Source organism: Corylus avellana, chromosome 1 (genome assembly GCF_965113065.1).
Source record: "Corylus avellana chromosome 1, dhCorAvel1.hap1.2, whole genome shotgun sequence".
Lineage (NCBI taxonomy): Eukaryota > Viridiplantae > Streptophyta > Magnoliopsida > Fagales > Betulaceae > Corylus > Corylus avellana.
In genome coordinates this window covers 14,542,493-14,561,515 of record NC_142490.1, presented here as the reverse complement: position 1 = coordinate 14,561,515, position 19,023 = coordinate 14,542,493, and the positions used below count along the sequence as shown (strand labels likewise).

The 19,023-nt window shown below is 37.4% G+C and overlaps 4 protein-coding genes across 8 annotated transcripts; 2 read left to right on the top strand and 2 right to left on the bottom strand.

Annotated features, from left to right (window-relative positions):
- Positions 1-127: 127 nt before the first annotated feature.
- On the top strand, positions 128-3,871 carry LOC132170518 (peptidyl-prolyl cis-trans isomerase A1). Of its 2 annotated transcripts, XM_059581523.2 has the most exons (8): positions 128-329; positions 429-495; positions 850-1,065; positions 1,355-1,496; positions 1,606-1,694; positions 1,812-1,866; positions 2,005-2,090; positions 3,403-3,871. In XM_059581523.2, exons 2-8 carry the CDS (start codon positions 433-435, stop codon positions 3,556-3,558), a joined length of 807 nt encoding a protein of 268 aa, XP_059437506.1. In that variant the 5' UTR covers positions 128-329; positions 429-432; the 3' UTR covers positions 3,559-3,871. The 2 variants fall into 2 exon arrangements, with proteins under 2 accessions (XP_059437506.1, XP_059437505.1); XM_059581522.2 differs by having other exon boundaries at positions 128-495.
- A 91-nt stretch (positions 3,872-3,962) lies between these two features.
- On the bottom strand, positions 3,963-5,826 carry LOC132170517 (Haloacid dehalogenase-like hydrolase (HAD) superfamily protein). 4 transcript variants are annotated; one of them, XM_088517079.1, is made up of 8 exons: positions 5,754-5,806; positions 5,346-5,411; positions 5,155-5,252; positions 4,946-5,071; positions 4,725-4,848; positions 4,564-4,685; positions 4,403-4,468; positions 3,963-4,138 (listed from the first exon to the last, which is right to left on the bottom strand). In XM_088517079.1, the coding sequence occupies exons 1-8, from the start codon at positions 5,803-5,805 to the stop codon at positions 3,986-3,988; spliced, it is 807 nt and encodes a 268-aa protein (XP_088373205.1). In that variant the 5' UTR covers position 5,806; the 3' UTR covers positions 3,963-3,985. The 4 variants fall into 4 exon arrangements, with proteins under 4 accessions (XP_088373205.1, XP_088373206.1, XP_059437504.1 ...); XM_088517080.1 differs by having other exon boundaries at positions 4,564-4,648; positions 4,736-4,848; XM_059581521.2 differs by having other exon boundaries at positions 4,564-4,848; positions 5,754-5,826.
- Positions 5,827-7,638: 1,812 nt separating this feature from the next.
- Positions 7,639-11,238, top strand: LOC132170317 (beta-carotene isomerase D27). Its single transcript, XM_059581248.2, has 8 exons — positions 7,639-7,770; positions 7,858-7,950; positions 8,538-8,642; positions 9,430-9,529; positions 9,611-9,702; positions 9,779-9,859; positions 10,440-10,508; positions 10,772-11,238. Exons 1-8 carry the CDS (start codon positions 7,639-7,641, stop codon positions 10,907-10,909), a joined length of 810 nt encoding a protein of 269 aa, XP_059437231.2. The 3' UTR covers positions 10,910-11,238.
- Positions 11,239-11,429: 191 nt separating this feature from the next.
- On the bottom strand, positions 11,430-17,508 carry LOC132170316 (P-loop containing nucleoside triphosphate hydrolases superfamily protein). Its single transcript, XM_059581246.2, has 5 exons — positions 16,794-17,508; positions 14,666-15,894; positions 12,884-12,926; positions 12,120-12,519; positions 11,430-12,010 (listed from the first exon to the last, which is right to left on the bottom strand). The coding sequence occupies exons 1-5, from the start codon at positions 17,350-17,352 to the stop codon at positions 11,959-11,961; spliced, it is 2,283 nt and encodes a 760-aa protein (XP_059437229.1). The 5' UTR covers positions 17,353-17,508; the 3' UTR covers positions 11,430-11,958.
- Between the last annotated feature and the right edge of the window lie 1,515 nt (positions 17,509-19,023).

Here is a 19,023-nt window from a genome sequence, read left to right as displayed (position 1 = left end):
TATCTTTTCTTTTTTAGCAAACGCACCGTTTTGATTCCAATCCGCAGAAGGGCAAAAACCCTTTCTATTGTTTTCAGAGTAATAAATATTGAGCTATATATAATTACTTAAATCTTGGTACCAAAAAAGGCACCGTTCTCTTAAAAAAGATAAGCTTTTGCTGAGCACTGGCTCTTCTTCTTCCCCTCTACTCTTCTTCTTCTTCTTCTCCATCTCACCCTTTTTGCCAACCAAAGCTTCTTCCCCAAAAGGGCCAAAACCGTGGCTTTCGCGTTTCATGCTCTTCTCTTGAATCCAAACCGGTGCGTTTTCTCAACAAATTGGTCAAGGTACTGTCTCCTATCCAAAGCCCTATTCTCTGCAGTTGAGAGAGCTGAGACAAGTCTTTTGAAGCATTTCCTGCTGTAACTAATCTCAATTGTCAACAGCCTTATGGCCTCTGCAGTCCCAATGCAAGTGGCGTATTGCCGCAGCACTCTCCCTTCTCTTTTCCAGGTTCTATTTTCTACTTTCTTTCTTCCAATCTCAATGCTCTCACACCCTTATTATTAATCAAAACCAGTCAACTTAATCCCAAGTCCGATTCGTTTTTGGGTTGGTTCGTAGAAGCAACCAATTAATCTCGGCATTTTGTTGTAAAAATTGTTGATACACATACATGTCCGCAACATGTTTGTTCAATTTTTCATGATAAATTCCATTATAATGCGCAACTGGGTTGCTTTTCACATGCCTGGATTGCCAACCAACAGTTCCAACACAACTGTTTTTTTATTTATTTTATTATTCTAATAAAATTCCAACACAACTGTTATTTATAGCTACTAATCACTATGTTTACCTTTTCAGGGTAGTCATAGCCAAAGCGTGTCTAATGTGCGTGTGCCGCATGTTATGTGGGGCTCCACAAGTTTGGGTTCAGACTACTCCCAAGTTCCAAATTTAAGCTGTCCAGCAAGAGCACTGACATCGAGATCACGCTATGCCTCAAGTTTTTCAGTTATTAAACTTTCTAGAGCACCTTCAATCAAGTACCGGAGAATGGTGTGCAACTCAATGGCAAATGTAAATGTTCTCATTTAATCGCTGTGCTTTTGGTAATTCTTAATGAAAATTTCTATACCCTGACTTAAACAATGGAAGACAGATTTCCCATCAATAGAAACCATAAATCTCATGATACTGACACAATTACATGTTTGCCGCTGAAAATTTGCATCATTATTACTTTCTATTTGTAGCATCGTTACATTGTTTGTTATATGTCATGGAATAGTTCCTGTAATCCTTGTAGCTATCCTGATTCTGATGAATATGTTGGTTTCATTATCTTATACTGGTTATGTTATTTTAGGATCTTGAGCTGCAAGCCAAAGTGACAACCAAATGCTTCTTTGATGTAGAAATCGGGCTTGAACCTGCGGGTAGGATTGTAATTGGTCTCTTTGGAGACGTCGTTCCTAGAACAGTTGAGAATTTCCGAGCCTTGTGCACAGGTAAGCTTTGTTCACACTAGTCGTAATTCTTTAGAGGCATTAAGAACTTTTTTGTTGTTGTTGTGTTATGGTTCGCTTTAAAGATGAAATCGTAATATTCTTAATGCAGGAGAGAAAGGTTATGGTTTCAAAGGATGTTCCTTTCACCGTATTATTAAAGATTTCATGATCCAGGGAGGGGACTTCACAGAAGGAGATGTTAGTTTTTTCTCCCTCTCTCTCTCTCTCTCACTCTCTCTCTCTCTCTCTCTGTGTGGACCAGAAAGCTAGGTGCGTTAACACTAAGCCAAGAATTGTGGTGTTCATTGGCTGCAGGGAACTGGAGGAATCAGCATCTATGGTTCTAGATTTGAAGATGAGAACTTTACCCGTATGTCTTACTATGCCTCAATGAGAGTATTACGCTTTAATAATGAGGAGCATAATAAAAAAAATGTTAGTTCAGTTTTCTAGGAGGTATTTGAATGAACGGCAAGTATGGCACTGATATTCCGGCACTAATTTGCAGTGAAGCATGTTGGGCCTGGAGTTTTGAGCATGGCCAACGCTGGTCCTGATACCAATGGCAGCCAATTTTTCATTTGCACAGTGAAGGTGAGATAGCTGCTGTAATCATTTTCAATCTATTTGATAGCATTTCTGAAATTGCATTCTTTTCACTTTTAGAGCCATATTGGCCAATCTAATCTCCCATGCGGTATTAGCAAATGTTACTATTAGTAATCTTTGAATATCAAAATGTGTCTTTTTAACACCCAGAAATGTTCTTTCCCCCCTAGTGGGCATTCTTATGGAAGCGTTAATGTGGTGTCATGGTTCTTCACAAATATAAGTAAGAAACCAGTTGCAAATCAAAATATACTAAAATCGCACCTCTTCCACCTATTTTTAGGGGATAAGGTAATCTTCTGCTCTATCATCCTAAAAGGATTAGTCAATTTGGAGCTTTCCTAAAACCACTTAATAAGGCCCAGTTTCACCAAGTAAGTACATAATGTAGGACTTAGCCCATAAGTGTCTTTCATAAACCACTCACTATATGTGGGCTATTCATTTTCCTAATGTGGGATCGGAGTGTTAAATCTCTCCCCTTAATCCTCTATCCTCGTTAGGGCCACATTATACAGTGCTCTAGTACCACATGGCTAGCGTTACTATGTGGCTTTGATACTATTTGTAATGACCCAGGAAAAACGCTAACCACATCTACGCAATCACCATAAAATGACTAGTCAACTTAGAGTTTTTCTAGAATCGCTTATAAAATCCAATTTCAACTATTAAGCAAGAAATGTGGGATTTAAAATCCATAAGTATCTTTTATAAATCATTCACTTTATGTACGCTATTCATCTTCTCGATGTGAGAGTGAGGTGTTATATCAAGAGTAAGCAAATGGGTGTATAACTTAGCAATAAAAAATAAAAAATATCAGGTTAGTGATGTATATATATTAACCATAGTCTGTCGTCAAGGTTAATCGTTGATATTGTTCTTCCTCAATAATTTCTGAGCCCTGCCTCAAGGCAAGCCTGGAGGCATGATCCTTGCTTGTCAAAATACAACATGTCGGAAGTAGAGACCTTGAACAGATGACCTCAAATCAATGAACATTACACATGAATAGGAGAGCAGAATGATCAGAAACTTTCATTGATTTTTATCTATTATCTTAGAACCGTGTTCATTTCAGGTTGAAGGATCTCTGTCTTTTTTGTAAGCATATGTTTTCAGCAATGACTGTATCTAGCCCACGTACTTGCTCCTTTTGAATCTTGTAACATCAGCCAATACCTTGGTTTCACTGGTTAATTTAAATAGCTTTACCCCAATTTTGTGTTTGGTTAAGTTGGTTCTCTATGGCTCAAAGCCTTTATGGATAATGTTGTGAATTTGCTTTATGTAGACACCCTGGTTGGACAATCGCCATGTTGTGTTTGGAAATGTTGTTGAAGGATTGGATGTTGTGAGGAAACTGGAATCCCAGGAGACAAGCAGGTCAGATACTCCTCGTGTGCCATGCAGAATTGTCAATTGTGGAGAGCTGCCTATAGATGCCTGAATCAAATTTTCAATTGTGGAGAGCTGCCAATAGATGGCCGACTCATCTGTTGATTCATTGCGCCCCTTGGTTTCTTTCTTTCTTTTTCCTAATTATCACTTTACTTTGCAAATGATTTAGCGAAAAATCCTGTAAGTGAGATACTTTGTATTAGCTGAGGAAAATCTGGACGATTTTCAATAAGTTGGCGGTAGAGGAGCATGTATTATTGTCCGGGTGGATCCAAATACAAAATTGGCATGTATTGTGGTCAACAAGTTTGTGTCACTTATATGAATTCATAGGCAGTTCAAACTTGGATAAGATTTTTGTATTCTTTGTTTTTTTTTGGTGATGTGATATAATAAGCTTAACATAGGGATTCTGCATTCACTTCATTTCACGATTGTGCATGAGAAGCTGGCTTAATGTCTGGCTGAGGGGAAGCCTATGCAAGAACAAAGGTTTCAACTGCACTGGGCTGAATAACTTGTTCAATCTGTTCTCCTTCACCTTCCCATATTTCAGGTAGTGCTTCTTTGATATTGTGGATGCTACTCAAGGCATGGTCTGCACCAGGCACCAGTATTGAGCTCCCCACCTGCTATCAATATTCTCACATTCATCAAATACGAACAAAATTTACTTTATTTCTTCTAACATCCTTATGGTAGTATAGAAAAAAGTAGTGGTTCATTCTGTTATGCAGTGTTGATGTGAATCTGCTATATTTTCTTTCCTCACAAGGCACCATCTTCCATCCTAGATATGTAACATCTTTTGTTTCAAATTTTAGGTTTTATATTAAGTTAGGTAAAGTTGCAAACTTGCAGGTCTTTACAATTCAAAGCAACTCAGAACTTACAAGAACAGTATGGAGGCCGGCTGCTTTCCCACTTGCAATGTTTCGGACACTGTCATCAAAGAAAATCTGAAAAAGGAAAAGAAAATCTCAGTTACTCATTCCAAACAATGTTTTAACAAGTAATAGCTTTCAAGTTGCGATAATTTATCCAAAATTTTTACTGTTTTCTTCGGGTCAACATTTGCTATTTGAATGGCAGCTTCAATGGCTTCCACAGAGGGTTTGCAGAGGACTCGTGATTTGGAGCTGAAACTTAAACCAACGGCATCGACCTCTGGGGAATCTCCTGCAAGGATTGCATCTCCATCTGGCATATCCATGCAATCATCCAGCTCAAGGGGAGTAGGGTTAAGAGTTTCAAAGCATATGACACCTTCAAAACAATCTTCCAAACCCAACCTATCAAGAACTTGAGCAGCGTGTGCTTCATCGGCATTAGTGAAGATCTAAAATACAAGTACAAACAGCTTAGCATTACCAATAAAGTTGAATCTTTTTTCATGAAAATCTATGTGAAAGAGTTGTAAAACCATTTTGACATACTATTTTGCGCTGTGGCATGGAAAGTAGAACGTTCCTTAGAACTGGATCGGGCTTAAGGACTTCGTAGGGCAATCTTCCATGGACATAAGCATGGAACTCATCATTATCAAATTCATAACCCAGAGCCTGAAATAAAAGACTATAATTTGTAAGCCCGTAAACAATGCCAAAATAGTTAAATTGACACAAAATTTCGTTCAATCTGTTACCTTTAGGCCGGCCATTGTTGTCCCGTATTCCTTGTACAATTCCAAGCACATCCTTGGCACTTGAGCTTCTTCCATATGCAATTGTTGCAACATGAACTCTACAATTAAAAAAAAGAAAAAGCTCAATTCCACTATCATCATATACTTGTGTAACATTACTCCCAATGATAACTATTCATAGCTAGGCATACCTTCTATGTTCTTGCGGCAAGCCAAGTTGAGACCAGAGCTCACGGGGTACAGAGTATCATCCATATCTGTACAACATGTTTGGTACCCACAAATCATTGAGGATTGATGTTCTCCAACATTTAAATCATGAAGTATGCACTATTGGGGTGGAACAACATGGGAGTTTCATGTTTCCTCAAAAAAAAATTTAAAAATGCCCTTATAATTTTTTTAAAATTAGAATTTTGCACCCACCCCTAAATTTTTTATTTTTTAGTTTTACTCCTCCCTAAACTCTAAATGCTCGTTCCGCCCCTGATGCACTATCTGTATTTTTGAGTAAGAGGGAGACAACCATCAAAGCAATGCAACTTTTATTCTTCATGGAACAATAAAAAAACTAGATTAAGTTGAAGAGTGTGACATACCAAAGAGCAAGCACTCATATTTGGCTCCAGTGGACCTCCCAGAAGCATCCATCTCTAAGAATATAACTGCAAGATGGTGGCCATTTCATAAGATTGCTGAAGAAGAAATTTTGGGAGTTTCTCTTAAAATTCTTGCATTGATAAACTTGTGGACATGTAAAGATAAAACCCAGTAAACCAAACATCCATAAGAGAAAGAATAAAGCATGGCAAATTTTGATGAAAAGAAAAGAAAGAAAAACCTGATGAACCTCTCAAGAAATGAGTAGATGGAAGGCTCAAAGATTCCAATTTATAGAATCAATAACCTTATCTTGCCAGATTTGAAAGGACAAGATGTTCAGCAATTTTCATGAAGATTATGATGAAAGCAATGAAAGTGCATCAATGTCAAACCACAAACACACAAACAATCTCAAAAAGACTTGTATATGTAGAAGAAAACAATGAACAGAAAAGGAATATAGTGAAACATAATAAATAAATCAATATACCTTCAAATAAAAGATATGATATTTGACTATGCAACAGTAGTGGCTTACAAAGGCTTATATATAAATATGGATATGAAGCTCCCACCAATCTGAGTGAGGAATGTGAGGGGTGATGCTTGCAATGTCTGAGGTGGTGAGCATATTTTTATCTTTCCATATTGGAAGAGTCATGTTGCTTTCAGTTACCTGTCATTTTCTGAGCTTGTATATTATGCCATATTTGAGAGATATCGCATCACACCTAACCCAAATATACCATTAGAATTCATATACAATATCTACACATTATGAGTCAATAACCAAATATGCGGAGGCGCAGAGCTATTTCTCTGCAAAAGTTACTCTGCCACGAGACTTATTATTTTAAAAAATGTGTTATCATCAGAGAAAATTTGATAAGGTGCAGTGTTTTGATTGGAATCCAAGGATATGGGGTGGGGTGAGATTACCTAAAAGTGGGGTAGTGAAGATTAGGATTATTCTTTCCCAAGGCATATTGGAATCAGAGGATAATATAAATGCGTTGTGGCTATTATATTATAATCAAAGGACATGGTAATATTCCGCATAATACCCTTAAGACCTCTTGCGAATGCGATATGATCAATATGTGTCTTTTGCGACAAGTCGTTGAATTGAATTGCAGGAGGTTGGCAACTTGCAGGTGAAGTTAGAACGACAAATTCGTTTTGTCGGAACAAGTTGCCCATATATACGTTGTTCTGGGTTGGCAACAGGGGAGATACTCTTTGATTGCATATATCCTTAAACGACAAAGGTCGTCTACTACTACTACTACTGTGCCACTGTCTTTCTTTTCTTCCCAATTGTTTTGTTCTTTTGTCCGGTAGTTTAATGGCCGGAGACCATGGCTCAGGAAATGGAAATCGCTAGTTTGAATTTTCATTTTCCTTCCTTTGTGTGGACATGTCAAAAAAAAAAAAATTGTTTTGTTCTGGCCCAAGAGGTAGCTCAATCGGCTGGGACCGTGCCTAATAAAACAAATGTCACTAATTCGAATATCCATCGTCCATATTGTGTAAACATGTTAAAAAAAAATAATAATAAAAATAAAAAATAATAAAAAATTGCTTTTGTTTTGGGACCATTTTAATTTTTAATGTCAGCCGCCCGGAATCAGTGGGGGGAATGGGGATGAAATCTCCAAAAACGAAATTCTTTAAAAAGGCCTGCATTGCATTTCCACATGCCCAACTGCCCAAGCCTCTCATGGTGACGAGAGCTGGTATCTTTTTATACAAAACGCACCGTTTGATCACAATCCGCAGAAGGGCAAAACCCAAAACGCACCGTTCTGATAATTTCCGTTTTTGCCTATTTCGAGTATTATGAGTAAAGGGCAAAAGATAAGCATTTTGCCGAGCAGTGAAATGAAGCCACTGGCTCTTGTTCGTCCCCTCTCCTTTTCTTCTTCTCCATCTCACCTTTTTCACCACCCAAAGCCTCTTCCCCATAACCACCGTGGCTTTCGCATTTCATGCTCTTCTCTTGAATCCAAACCGGTGCGTTTCCTCAATCCTCTCAGTTTTTTTTTAAAAAAAAAAAAATTGATTTTTAATTTCTGATAATCTATGCGAACCAATTGTCAGATAAAAGGTGAAGGCGCTGCTTCAAAGCCTGAATACAAGCCCGGAGTGTTGGATGATTTGTTCCTCAGCTTGTTCCGCAACAAATTGGTCAAGGTGGGGTTCTCTTAATCTCCCAACTATGCCATATAGTTCATGCGGGATGCAGATTTGAGGGGCCTAAAAATGCATTTAACGCTTTAAAAGTTCGTACGAAGAAAAAAGTATCTGTTTGATAAAAAAAAATTTGACCCAAAAATAGCTAAAATGCATTTTTGGCAAAAACTTAAAAATAATATTTTTTTTTTTTTGGCCAAAAGACGCTATTTGACTTAAAAGCTTTATTTCTTAAACACAATTTCAAACATGCTCTTCTTGTAGTGTCCTTAACATGTTATAGCATGACCATGGTTTGAAAATGTTGAAAAATTCACTTTTTCGCTGTGTTTTTTTAAAAGGGTTATATTTTTAATTTTTTTCTTTTTTCTTTTTTTTTTTAACTGTGGTTTGAAACTTTTATTTTTGTTAGTCCATAAATCTAAAATAAAAAGTTAGGTGCTCGCAATTCTTCAAAAGTTATTTACCTCCACCAATTCTGATCAATTGGTATGTACTGAGTTATAACAAACACTTATCCATGATACGATAGATGTGCTTATGACATGTGTTCTTAATATGTTATAGCTTTTGAAGTGGTAAAACAGGAGGTTGGATGGGATTCGGAGAAGCCGGGTTTTGATGGACTAATTGAAGTCGCAAATAGGCTTATGATGAAGGGCAGGACCAATTCTGATACCAGAGAAGCGACGGTAATTCTCGATGTTTACAAATTAAACTATATTTTAGATGGTATGTGATGTTATTAGTTTGTCTGAATAACACAGAAATTCAGGCAGCTTAAGAGATAGGCATCCTAAGCTGCCTGAATCTCTGTGTTATTCGGACAGCTTAATGACAGGGATCTCAATCCCATGTGGAGAGCTTGTCTCAATGCATTGCCTTTTAAGTAGTTTATACAATAACAAAGTGATTAACAACCATGCCACTGTAAAAAAGAAGCTGAAACCTTCGAGCATTTCCATTTTCCTCTTGTTTGTCTTAGGACCATATTTGGTTGGTCTTTTTTTTTTTTTTTTCCTAACTAAAAGGGTAGACCAGGAAAACCAATTGTTGCTATCTTACCTGAGCGTGACTATAATAGTACTTATCTGCTGGGATAAGAAATTGACCGAACATATATTACTAGATCAAAAACATTTTGTTTGTGGTTGGGATCAAATCTCAACTAAACCTATGTTATATGTATGGATATGTGCACGCAAGTAAGTAGTTTGAATCCAGATTCCTAGCAATTTGCTGCCCAGATTGTTCAAATTACTAACAATCCTGGTTGAAAACGCAAGAGAGTCTGTATGAAGCTTACCTACTTGAATAGGTAGTAAACAATCCAAAATTTGATTGGCAAGTGAACCCCATATTAATTATCTCACATTTGCTGTTCGAATTGTTGAAAATCCTTATTCAAGTAGTTTTCCATATGTACAAAAAGTAAAGGATAAAGCAAATCATTGTGTGTGTGTCCTTTGCATGTGGCAGGTAAGGATATTGATATCACTCTTTCCTCCATTTCTGTTGGATCTTTATCGAATGCTCATATCACCTATAGGAGGAGGAAAAGTGGCTGCAATGATGGTAGGTGAGTTAAAATCCTTAATCATTACTAATAAGCTAAAAAGAATTGGAATAGTTTAGCCTAAAATCTCTTTGGTTTTTACAGCAAGAGTGACTGCACTCACTTGTCAATGGCTTATGGGCACATGCACCGTTAATTCTGTGGATCTACCCGACGGAACCTCCTGCAGAAGTGGGGTGATGACTCGACCTTCGCAAATATTCTTTCTTTACAATAAATGGCAATGCATTCAAGCTTCTTATATTCATGTAGGTGTTTGTCGAAAGATGCAAGTATTTAGAGGAAAGCAAATGTGTAGGGATCTGTATCAATACTTGTAAGCTTCCAACACAGGTTAGTGATTTTCAAATCATTTTCTATACAATTTCTTTCCTTTTCTTTCTTTATTATTTATTCATTTTATTCTTTCTAAATAGATGAATGTTAGGCTTACAAACAAATTTTACAAAAAAAAAAATATATTTACAACATAATGTGGCACAACATGATTGGAAAATAGATAAATTCAACTTTTGAAAAACTCAATCATATTGTGCCACATCATGTTATAATTTTTTTTTGTAAAATTTATTTGTGAGTCTAACATTTTTCTTCTAAATAAGGGTGTAACTATATGGGATCAGATCCCCTCCTGGCCCAAATTCCATGAGAATGAGGACAAGAGTCTCTGAACCCCTTTCTTATTCTCTACCCGAATCCCACGAACTGGCAAAGAATTCCAAAAATCTCTGTCCAGTCATAAGAGATTCTAGGGATTCCTGTCCAAACAGTAAGAGCTTTTGTAATATTGAATTTGGACACTGATCCCTATCCAACCATAGAAGTTTTTGTAATAAGTGCTTATTTATTCTCTTGTACTTGCCTGCATTGCTCAGGTTTGATCATTACTAATCTCAAACTGTTGTTGCTCTAGACTTTCTTCAAGGACTACATGGGGGTTCCTTTATTAATGGAGCCAAACTTTAGTGATTATAGCTGTCAGGTAAACCTTAAATTATGTGTTTCCTTTTAAACATCTTAACCCTATTCAATTAAAAAAGAGAGTAGGATTGATTTCTGCCTCCCAATTCTTCTCTGTTGTTCGGTCTTTTACACTCTAATTTGGCAATGAAATCAATCGATTCTCAACAGCAAAATGGCAGAGAAATTTGCTTACAACTTCCTGTACGACTCCAAAATCCCAGTTTCCCCATTTGTAATCAACCTAATATCTTACTCAATTCTTTTGCGGATCTAACATGGCAGTTTAAATTTGGGGTTCTTGCTCCATTGCCTGAAGATGATATCAGCCTCAAGGAGCCATGCTTGGAGATATGCCCAAATGCCACTCGACGAAAAGAAATCACCAGAGACATGGCCTTACCACAGTGCCCGAAGGCCTGAAAAAACTCAGCATTGACCTACACTTAGCATGTGGTCATATGGACCTGAATTCCCAGCAATTGGAGCCCACTCGCCTGAGCATTGAGGCAGGTGCCTGAAACCTCCTCGGGTAGACATGTCCCATAAGAGCTCTCTCACATTTGCTCCTCCCAAACAATCCAAACAGCAAAATTGCTAAAAATCTCTATCCCGGTCATACTAGTAGTTTTATTCTTTCGTCTTTTTTTTCTTTTTTTGTGGTGGTGAACAAAACAATGTATAAACTAGTTGCTTTTTGACACTTTACAAACACATACTGTTTATAATATCAAATAAAAAACTCCTCTCTATTTCTAGAATCGGGCCAGGATGTCAATACCATAGACAAGCAAAAACAATATCAATTCACAATCAACATGGTCCAAACATGTGGTTGAGAGAGGGAGAGAGCTGATATTCAATGTTGTAGAAAGAATTTTCAGAACTACAAGAACATCTTATGGTAGACTTTGCAGAAAATGGAAAAACCAGAAACCCAGTGGAGCCCAAAACTAAACAGGAGTGTCGATAATTTTAAAGGTGACAGTAGAAAAAAGAATGAAGATGAGAAAGAGAGAGAGAGAAAGAGAGAGAGAGAGAGAGAGAGAGAGAGAGAGAGAATTACACATGCATTCCTCTTAGTGGAAGATTTTTCTAGTTTACCAAAAGTGGCATCCCAATTCGCTTCATCTTTGAAGAAGTATTACAAAAAATTCTTAACAATCTATTTGTGCACAAAACAAAATTGTGTTGTAAATTTCCCGCTTTTATCTAATATCCCTCATACCAAACATCGCCAAACTAGGCAACAAAAAAAATTTATATTGAACTCATATGCTGCAAAAATTTTACTTATATGAACTGAAGGCTAGAATCATACAGAAGCAGGAACTAAAAAGAAAAAAGAAAAGAACAAAAAAAACAAAGGAGCTTTCAAGCATAGGTAACACTTACAGAATATAATTTCAAGCTTATCCTAACAGATAAAGAGTTCTCAGTCATGTGAGAGTAGTGTGATTGAATTGTACAAATTACCGATCCCAACCGGAGGGCCTCCGCCTTTCTCTAGGTCTATCTCTCGAACTGCAACAGGAACAACAAATGAACATAATTAAGAATCACCATCTAAATTATAATTAGCAAAATATAATACCACTAGATAACTGATGCAAGTTCAGCTCATAAAAGTAACCTTTCTGTGTTCTTTTGGCTTGCATTTTCTCCAGAGCTGGGGGTGTTTACACCTGACATAGCAGGGGGGAATGAACTGGTTGGTTGTGTTTTATATATATCTCCACCAATTGAACCACCAGATACAAAGCCTGCTAGTGCTGGTCTCTTGTTGGCATAAGCACTTGAACTGTTGCTCATACCCTGATTCTGATTCTGAGGGTTTGATGAAGCAGCAACAAAATTATTCTTAAATTGTGCCATCATTCCTGTCTTGAGTGAATTAACAGCTGCAGATCGACTTGGAACAGGGCTGGATGTAGTATTAGTGGATTCTGCACTATAGCCAATGCCCAAGCCATAATCAACACCACGAACACCTCGACCGCTAGCACCACCCTTTGCTCTACCCTTTTTCCCTCCTGCACAAGACGTAAAATTAAACATAATGTAAGAAGCTACCAAAAGGTTGTCCAAGGGGTGTTTTATAAATCCAAAAATGTCAAGCTTCCCCATCTTGCTAAGACAGCTTAAGAAAATGGCAGTAATAGTATCTGCCCCATATTTCACCATCTTTATTTCTTCAACCAAGCACTATGCTGATTGGAAGACAAAATCTAGTTTCATAACTTTTTAGGCAATACCAAATGCGTTAAACAATCGCATAATTCTTAGGCATTAGAATACCATAGGCATTATAAAACTTTTTTCCATTTTTTTAGTAAGTAACATAACGCAAAGATTAAAAAAAAAATAGTAATAAAAAAATTTAAAAAAAAATCATACCTCCTCCTTTTCTTGCATCACGTTTGGACCTGAATCTCCCATCCTAATGTTTACAAGAAAAATGTCATTTAATCATACAAAAAAACTTGTGCCAAATCTAAAGATATCAAAAAGGAAAATGAACATGGGAACTCTAAATGTTCCAAGCATGAAATACTACCATCCAAAAAAATAACCATGATGTAAACTTGTAGGAGTGTATGAGAGGGAAAACAAGAAGAAATGGAGTAATTGAACAATTAATAACACCGGGGATAAAGCAGAAAATTATTGGAAGAGAAAAGCACAACAGTCACAAGCTAAACATCCTTGCCATGCCAAAAAAAAATTAATATTTATGCCCTATGTTACTAAAATCTTCCACTTAGACTTCTGCACTCATAAACAATATGACCTGAACTATGAACACAAGACGCGCTTGAATTTATGCACCGGCTTCAACTCCATTTAGAATTTCATTATTTAATGTTGCTGTGGACTTTACCCTGGTTGTTTCCAAGGTCGTGTGAACAAGTTCTTAGTCTCTGTACATTACCAGGTTAGGTACATTAGGCTTTTCAAGTGGCAAGTAGTTTTTAGGGTTTTGTAAAGCCTAAAGTAATGTATAATAAGCTTAATCTAGAGAAGGAACGGAAGCAAAAATTTAAAAAAGGTTTTCAATCAATAAGCAGTTCCAGCACAAGGACCTTTTTAAACTGAAAAGCTGTATTTATTAATAGTAAGAATTTTGTGTGAAGTCCACAAGATGTATTATCATACTCAAGAGATAAGGCATGCATTGGCCTTCCTGTAAAAGGATGAAAAATCCATGGGTGGCCAATAAGAAATACAACCGGCATCTAAGAAGTTCAGAATGCTATAAAGCACAAAATCATGATAGACTAATGATGTTCTAAAAGTTCTCTAACCAACTCTGATCCCCCTAAAATCCCCAAATTTCTCTCCATTCAAGTACACAAGTTTTGTAGCACCCCGGTCCCATATTGGGAAGATGAGAAAAAGCCCACATAGAGTGGGTGGTTTATAAAGATAATCATGAGTGCTAAGTTCCACATTGCCTAGTTACTAGGTAAAACTGGGCTTTATAATGAATTATAAGGAAGATTCAAATTGACTAGTTATTTTGGGGTGATAGCGCAGATATGGCTAGCGTTTTTCTCTAGGTCGTTATAAGTTTCTCTCCATCCAAGGACAAGCCACAAAAAAAGCATCTCCACAATATGCAGTAGTTCTTCATATCCAAATTTTTTTTTGATGAGTAATTCTTCATATCCAAATTTAAGGTACTAATGATCACCAAAGTTAGTAGGTAGCAAGTAGGACATGCCAAATATCTATACAGTATATGCTACATGATTAAACCCCCCAACAAAAAAGAAAAAACAATAGTTAGGCCTCGCCTAAGACATACAAAATCCTTCTGGAAAATAGACCCAAATTAACAACTGCTCCATCAATTACATATGCAGCACATAGCTTAAAACGATTAGGAGTAATTCATCTTCTAGCAACCTAAGTACCTGTCTACCATGCGCATAACATGGTAATATATATCTATGCCTGACAATACCTTGCTTTGTAAAATTTTAAAGGAAGTCATGTAAAACAACTTATATCCTATTTAGATTTTTGTATTAATAGTCCTAGCCCAAGTAATATCGCAACATGAAGATAATTGTTACCTATTCAATATTTCACAAAAGATGAAGAGAAGAGCAGTCACAGGTAAAAATGAGAATGCAAGTTATAGGAATGTAGAACATCAATAAACTGCAAAATTACCTTCATAGCAAGATCCATCAGTTCCACCGAAACATTCTGACCAGCAGCAACCAAACTATTAACCAATTCACCAGCAAACCGTGCCTCTTTATGAGTAATTAGAGTGTATGCAGTCCCATCTTTGTCACCAGCACGACCTGTTCTACCAATACGATGGACATGCATGTCCATGTCTCTTGCAATATCAAAGTTCACAACTGATTTAATTGATTTGATGTCAAGACCACGAGCAGCAACATCAGTTGCAACAAGAACGTGGTAGATGCCAGATTTAAATTTTTGCAAAGTTTCCATACGAGAAGCCTGGTCCTTGTCACCATGAAGAGCTGCAACTTTAAAACCTTTTTGAGCCAGCTGTGATTCAATCTCATCCACTGCGGCTTTTTTTGAAGCAAACACTAAAACATCTCCATTGTCAATCATTCCAGGTAGCTGTTCAAGAAGCCAAAGCAACTTCTCCGTATCCGAAGGAATTACATGAACCACCTGAGTAATATCCTCATTGGCCATTCCCACCTCCCCTACTGTAATTCTTACAGGATCAGTAAGGATTTCCCTAGCTAACTTCTCAACTTTACGGGGCATTGTCGCAGAAAATAATAAAGTCTGGCGGTCTGGCCTAATCTGACCAACAATAGACCTAATTTGCGGTTCAAATCCAAGGTCAAACATCCGATCAGCCTCATCAAGTACCAAGTAAGTGGCTCTTAACATCGTCAGTGCCTTCATCTTTATCATGTCAATCAATCTCCCAGGAGTAGCAACCACTATCTCACATCCAGCCTTAAGTTCTTTGAACTGCTCAAGTTTCGACATGCCACCATAGACAGCAGAGACACGTATCCCATGTGACTTTGCAAATTTCTTGGCCTCTAAGTATATTTGGTGTGCTAACTCTCTAGTAGGTGCACATATCACTCCTATAGGACCCTCTTCTTTCGCAAGCTCAGGCTGATCCATAATATGGACAATCATGGGAAGCACAAAAGCAGCAGTTTTACCAGAACCCGTCTTTGCTATACCAATGGCATCTCTCCCAGATAGCACAATCGGAAAAGCCTGGCACTGTATCGATGTAGGCTTTTCATACCCTTGTTTCTTTATAGCATTCATGAGTTGCAGAGAAAAACCAGAGTCTTCAAATGTCTTAATTGGTCTTGGAACATCAAATCCTGATACACGAATAGCCAAGCTCTTCCGGTACTCATCAACATCCTGCTCACTCATCCCTAAAGAAGAGAAACAAATTACATGTTACCGAAGTTTAGAACCTTTCCCTTTCTTTCGAAAAAAATAAATAAATAAATAGTTCACTTAAACTTCTATCTTAAGCCTCACCACAATTTGCTCTTATGTATATATTAGAGACACAATAAACTAGTCCATTCAGGTAGAACTATAAGTTTATTTCCACAAGGCTATGTCTCAAATTTATCCCTGCAATTTAATTTTTCCCACTTTGAATTCCTCGTTCCAAATTCCCCGTTCCAATTCTAAATTCCCCTAGTTCCCCTAGTTCAACTACTTAAAGCTTCATCCACAGCAATTATCAACATAAATCCAGGAAAAACAACATATTTTGTTCACACAAGCAACATATAATGCGCATAAAGACCCAATGAACCCACACAATCGTGTAGACTATAAGTTCATTACCAGAAGACTGTGAGTCCATTTGGCCCTGCGAAATTACAAACCAAAAGTGTACTTTTCAACAAAATCACAGAAAATATCTTGTTTGGAAGTACGTTTCTACAAAAGTGGCAGTTTGAAGAGGCAAAAAAGACAAGGGAGTACATTTTTAAAACACATGCGGTTTTAAACGATACACTGCAGTTTTCAATGCCAAACCACAATTTTACCAAACACTACATTTTTAAAAATCATGTTTTCAAATAGCTCATTTTCAAATCTCACTTTTGAAGCCTCAAAACCAATGGACCCTTGTCTCAAATTTGTCCCTCAATTGACATTTTCCCCCTTTGAATTCTTAGTTCAGCTCTAATTCACTACTTAGCCCTTCATCCATGTCAATTATTAGCACAAATCAGAAATAACCACATTTTTGCTCACACGAACAGCATATAAAGCATTGAGATAAAGGAAATCAACTCAGTAAATCAATTACCAGAAATCGAATCCTTCTCCTCGTAGAAATCCTTATTGAAAGGCTCGTAGTCGACCTCGCTGTGGTCCAGAGCCGGAATCGGCTCGATCCGCTTCTTGTCGAGCACCACCGGGTTGTCGTCGGAGTCGTACTCCAACAAGCCGGCGTCAACCGCCTTCGCCGCGGCGTAGACCTCCTCGTCGGAATCGTACCCTGCGCGGAGGGCCTCTGATGCCAGCGTCAACCCAAGGTCCTTCTTCGCCCGGAGGAAGGTCTCCATAGGATCGTCGTCGTCGTCGTCTAACCTCTCCGCCTTCTCCTTCGCCTTCGGCGCCGGCGCGGATCGCATCTCCTCCTGGATGCCCTCCATGAACGCGTCGAGAGGGTCAATCTCGTCATTTCGGTCGTCCTTGGCGGTCGCTTCCTCGTTGTCATCGAAATCGATATTGTCAACGTCGGTGTCCTCGTAGTTGTCGTGGGGAGGGGCGAAGAGCCGCTGAGGGGGTTGAGAGCGCTCGAAGTTGTAGGTGGCTTGGCGGTTGATGCCGAAGCCTTCGAAGCCGAACTTCCGCTTCGACATGGTTGGGTTGGGATTGGTGGTGTTGGATTGGTTTGGGAGGTTTTACTCGAGGGGGTCTGTTAGAGTATTAGGTCACCGCGCTGTGCTACGACGGAGGCCGACTAGAGGACTAGGGAATGCGAACGAGGGCTGTTGGACGGGTCGGTTCATTTTTTACCCGCTCCAGCATTGCGTTTTTAGTGGTGACTGATGAAGCTTCAAAATGACCTTCTTTTTTTTTTTTTTTTTTTTTTCCTTTTTTTTCTTTTTAAAGTAGCTTAAGATGATATAATTTTTGAAAAAAGTCATTTATGTACCCAATTAAACTATCACTTAATTAATAACATGGGACAAACCACCCCAAAGTCATATAAGTGATTCGGCTACTCTGCTACCATTTGAGAAAAAAATTGAGGAGATGATTCAACCACCTCTTTTGACTATATATAAATGAGGTGGCTGAACCACACTCTCGCCATTTTTTTGTTATTTAGCCACCCCAAAATGGCCCAAAGATGAGGAGGTCACCGAACTATCATCAAGATCTTAGTTCAAAGTTTAACAAATTGAATCAAAATAAAAATCTTATAGCTTAATATAACAAAGTAAAAGTCGTCTTAGTTCAAAAACTTATGATTATAAATTTATATTATACCAATTTTTTTTTTTAAAAAAAAAAATACACAAAATTAGACTAATCTTATCAGGAATTTCTAAAATTGCAATTAGTATGTTTAGTTATAAAGAATCAATTGATCACACCTAAGCCCTATATACAAAGAACCTAGAAGAAAGAGTTGTAGTCAAGCACAAAGATCCTTGCCGGATATCCCGAACGAGTTTTTTTTTTTTTTTTTTTTGACATATCCCTAACAAGTTTTACTCTTATACTTAAGCTAGTATGTTGAGATTAAAAGGAGATGATTCTCAAGATGGCTTGAGAGAGTATGAAAAGTGTACCTCTATAAATGGCTTCGGTCATATTTATATTGAGCATTGTTTCCCGTGCCTTTCATGGATAGTGTGAGATTCCGGTTTTATATTGGTAAGATGAGTAGTTCAAATAAAGCGAATGGTTTATAAAGACATTCATGAGTACTAAGTCTTACATTTATTTACTATGTGAAATTGAATTTTAAATTGATTCTATAAAAGTTTCAAATTAACTAGTCATTTTATGATTGTAGTATAGACGTGACTAGCATTTTTTCTTGAATTGTTATAAATGATATCAGAGCTAAGTAGTAATATATTGAGAGTACTTTTAGCACCGCATGACTTGACACTGACGAAGATGACATGGGTTTATGGGAGGAAGTTTATATTACCCTAGTTCCATATTGGTAAGATGAGTAAGTTTTTTAAAACATTCATGAGTGCTAAGTCCTACATTTTTCTTTTTTTCAATATATATATATATAAAGTCTAAAGCCAAAGCTCTAAGCAAATAGAGCACAATGCTCTAAGGATACAATGTCACGAATACAATTAGAAATTTATTCCAACCATACACAATCCATGACTTGTTTGACTGAAGCTTTTACTCATTCGTGTTCAAAAAAAAAAAAAAAAAAAAAAAACCCTTTAGTATCTTCCGCGCTCTGTTCGTACCTGCTAAAATTTTGTGCATTAGCTTTGGCCGCATTGATAACTAGCAGCGAATCATAACATCATGTAGCATCACATCATGCG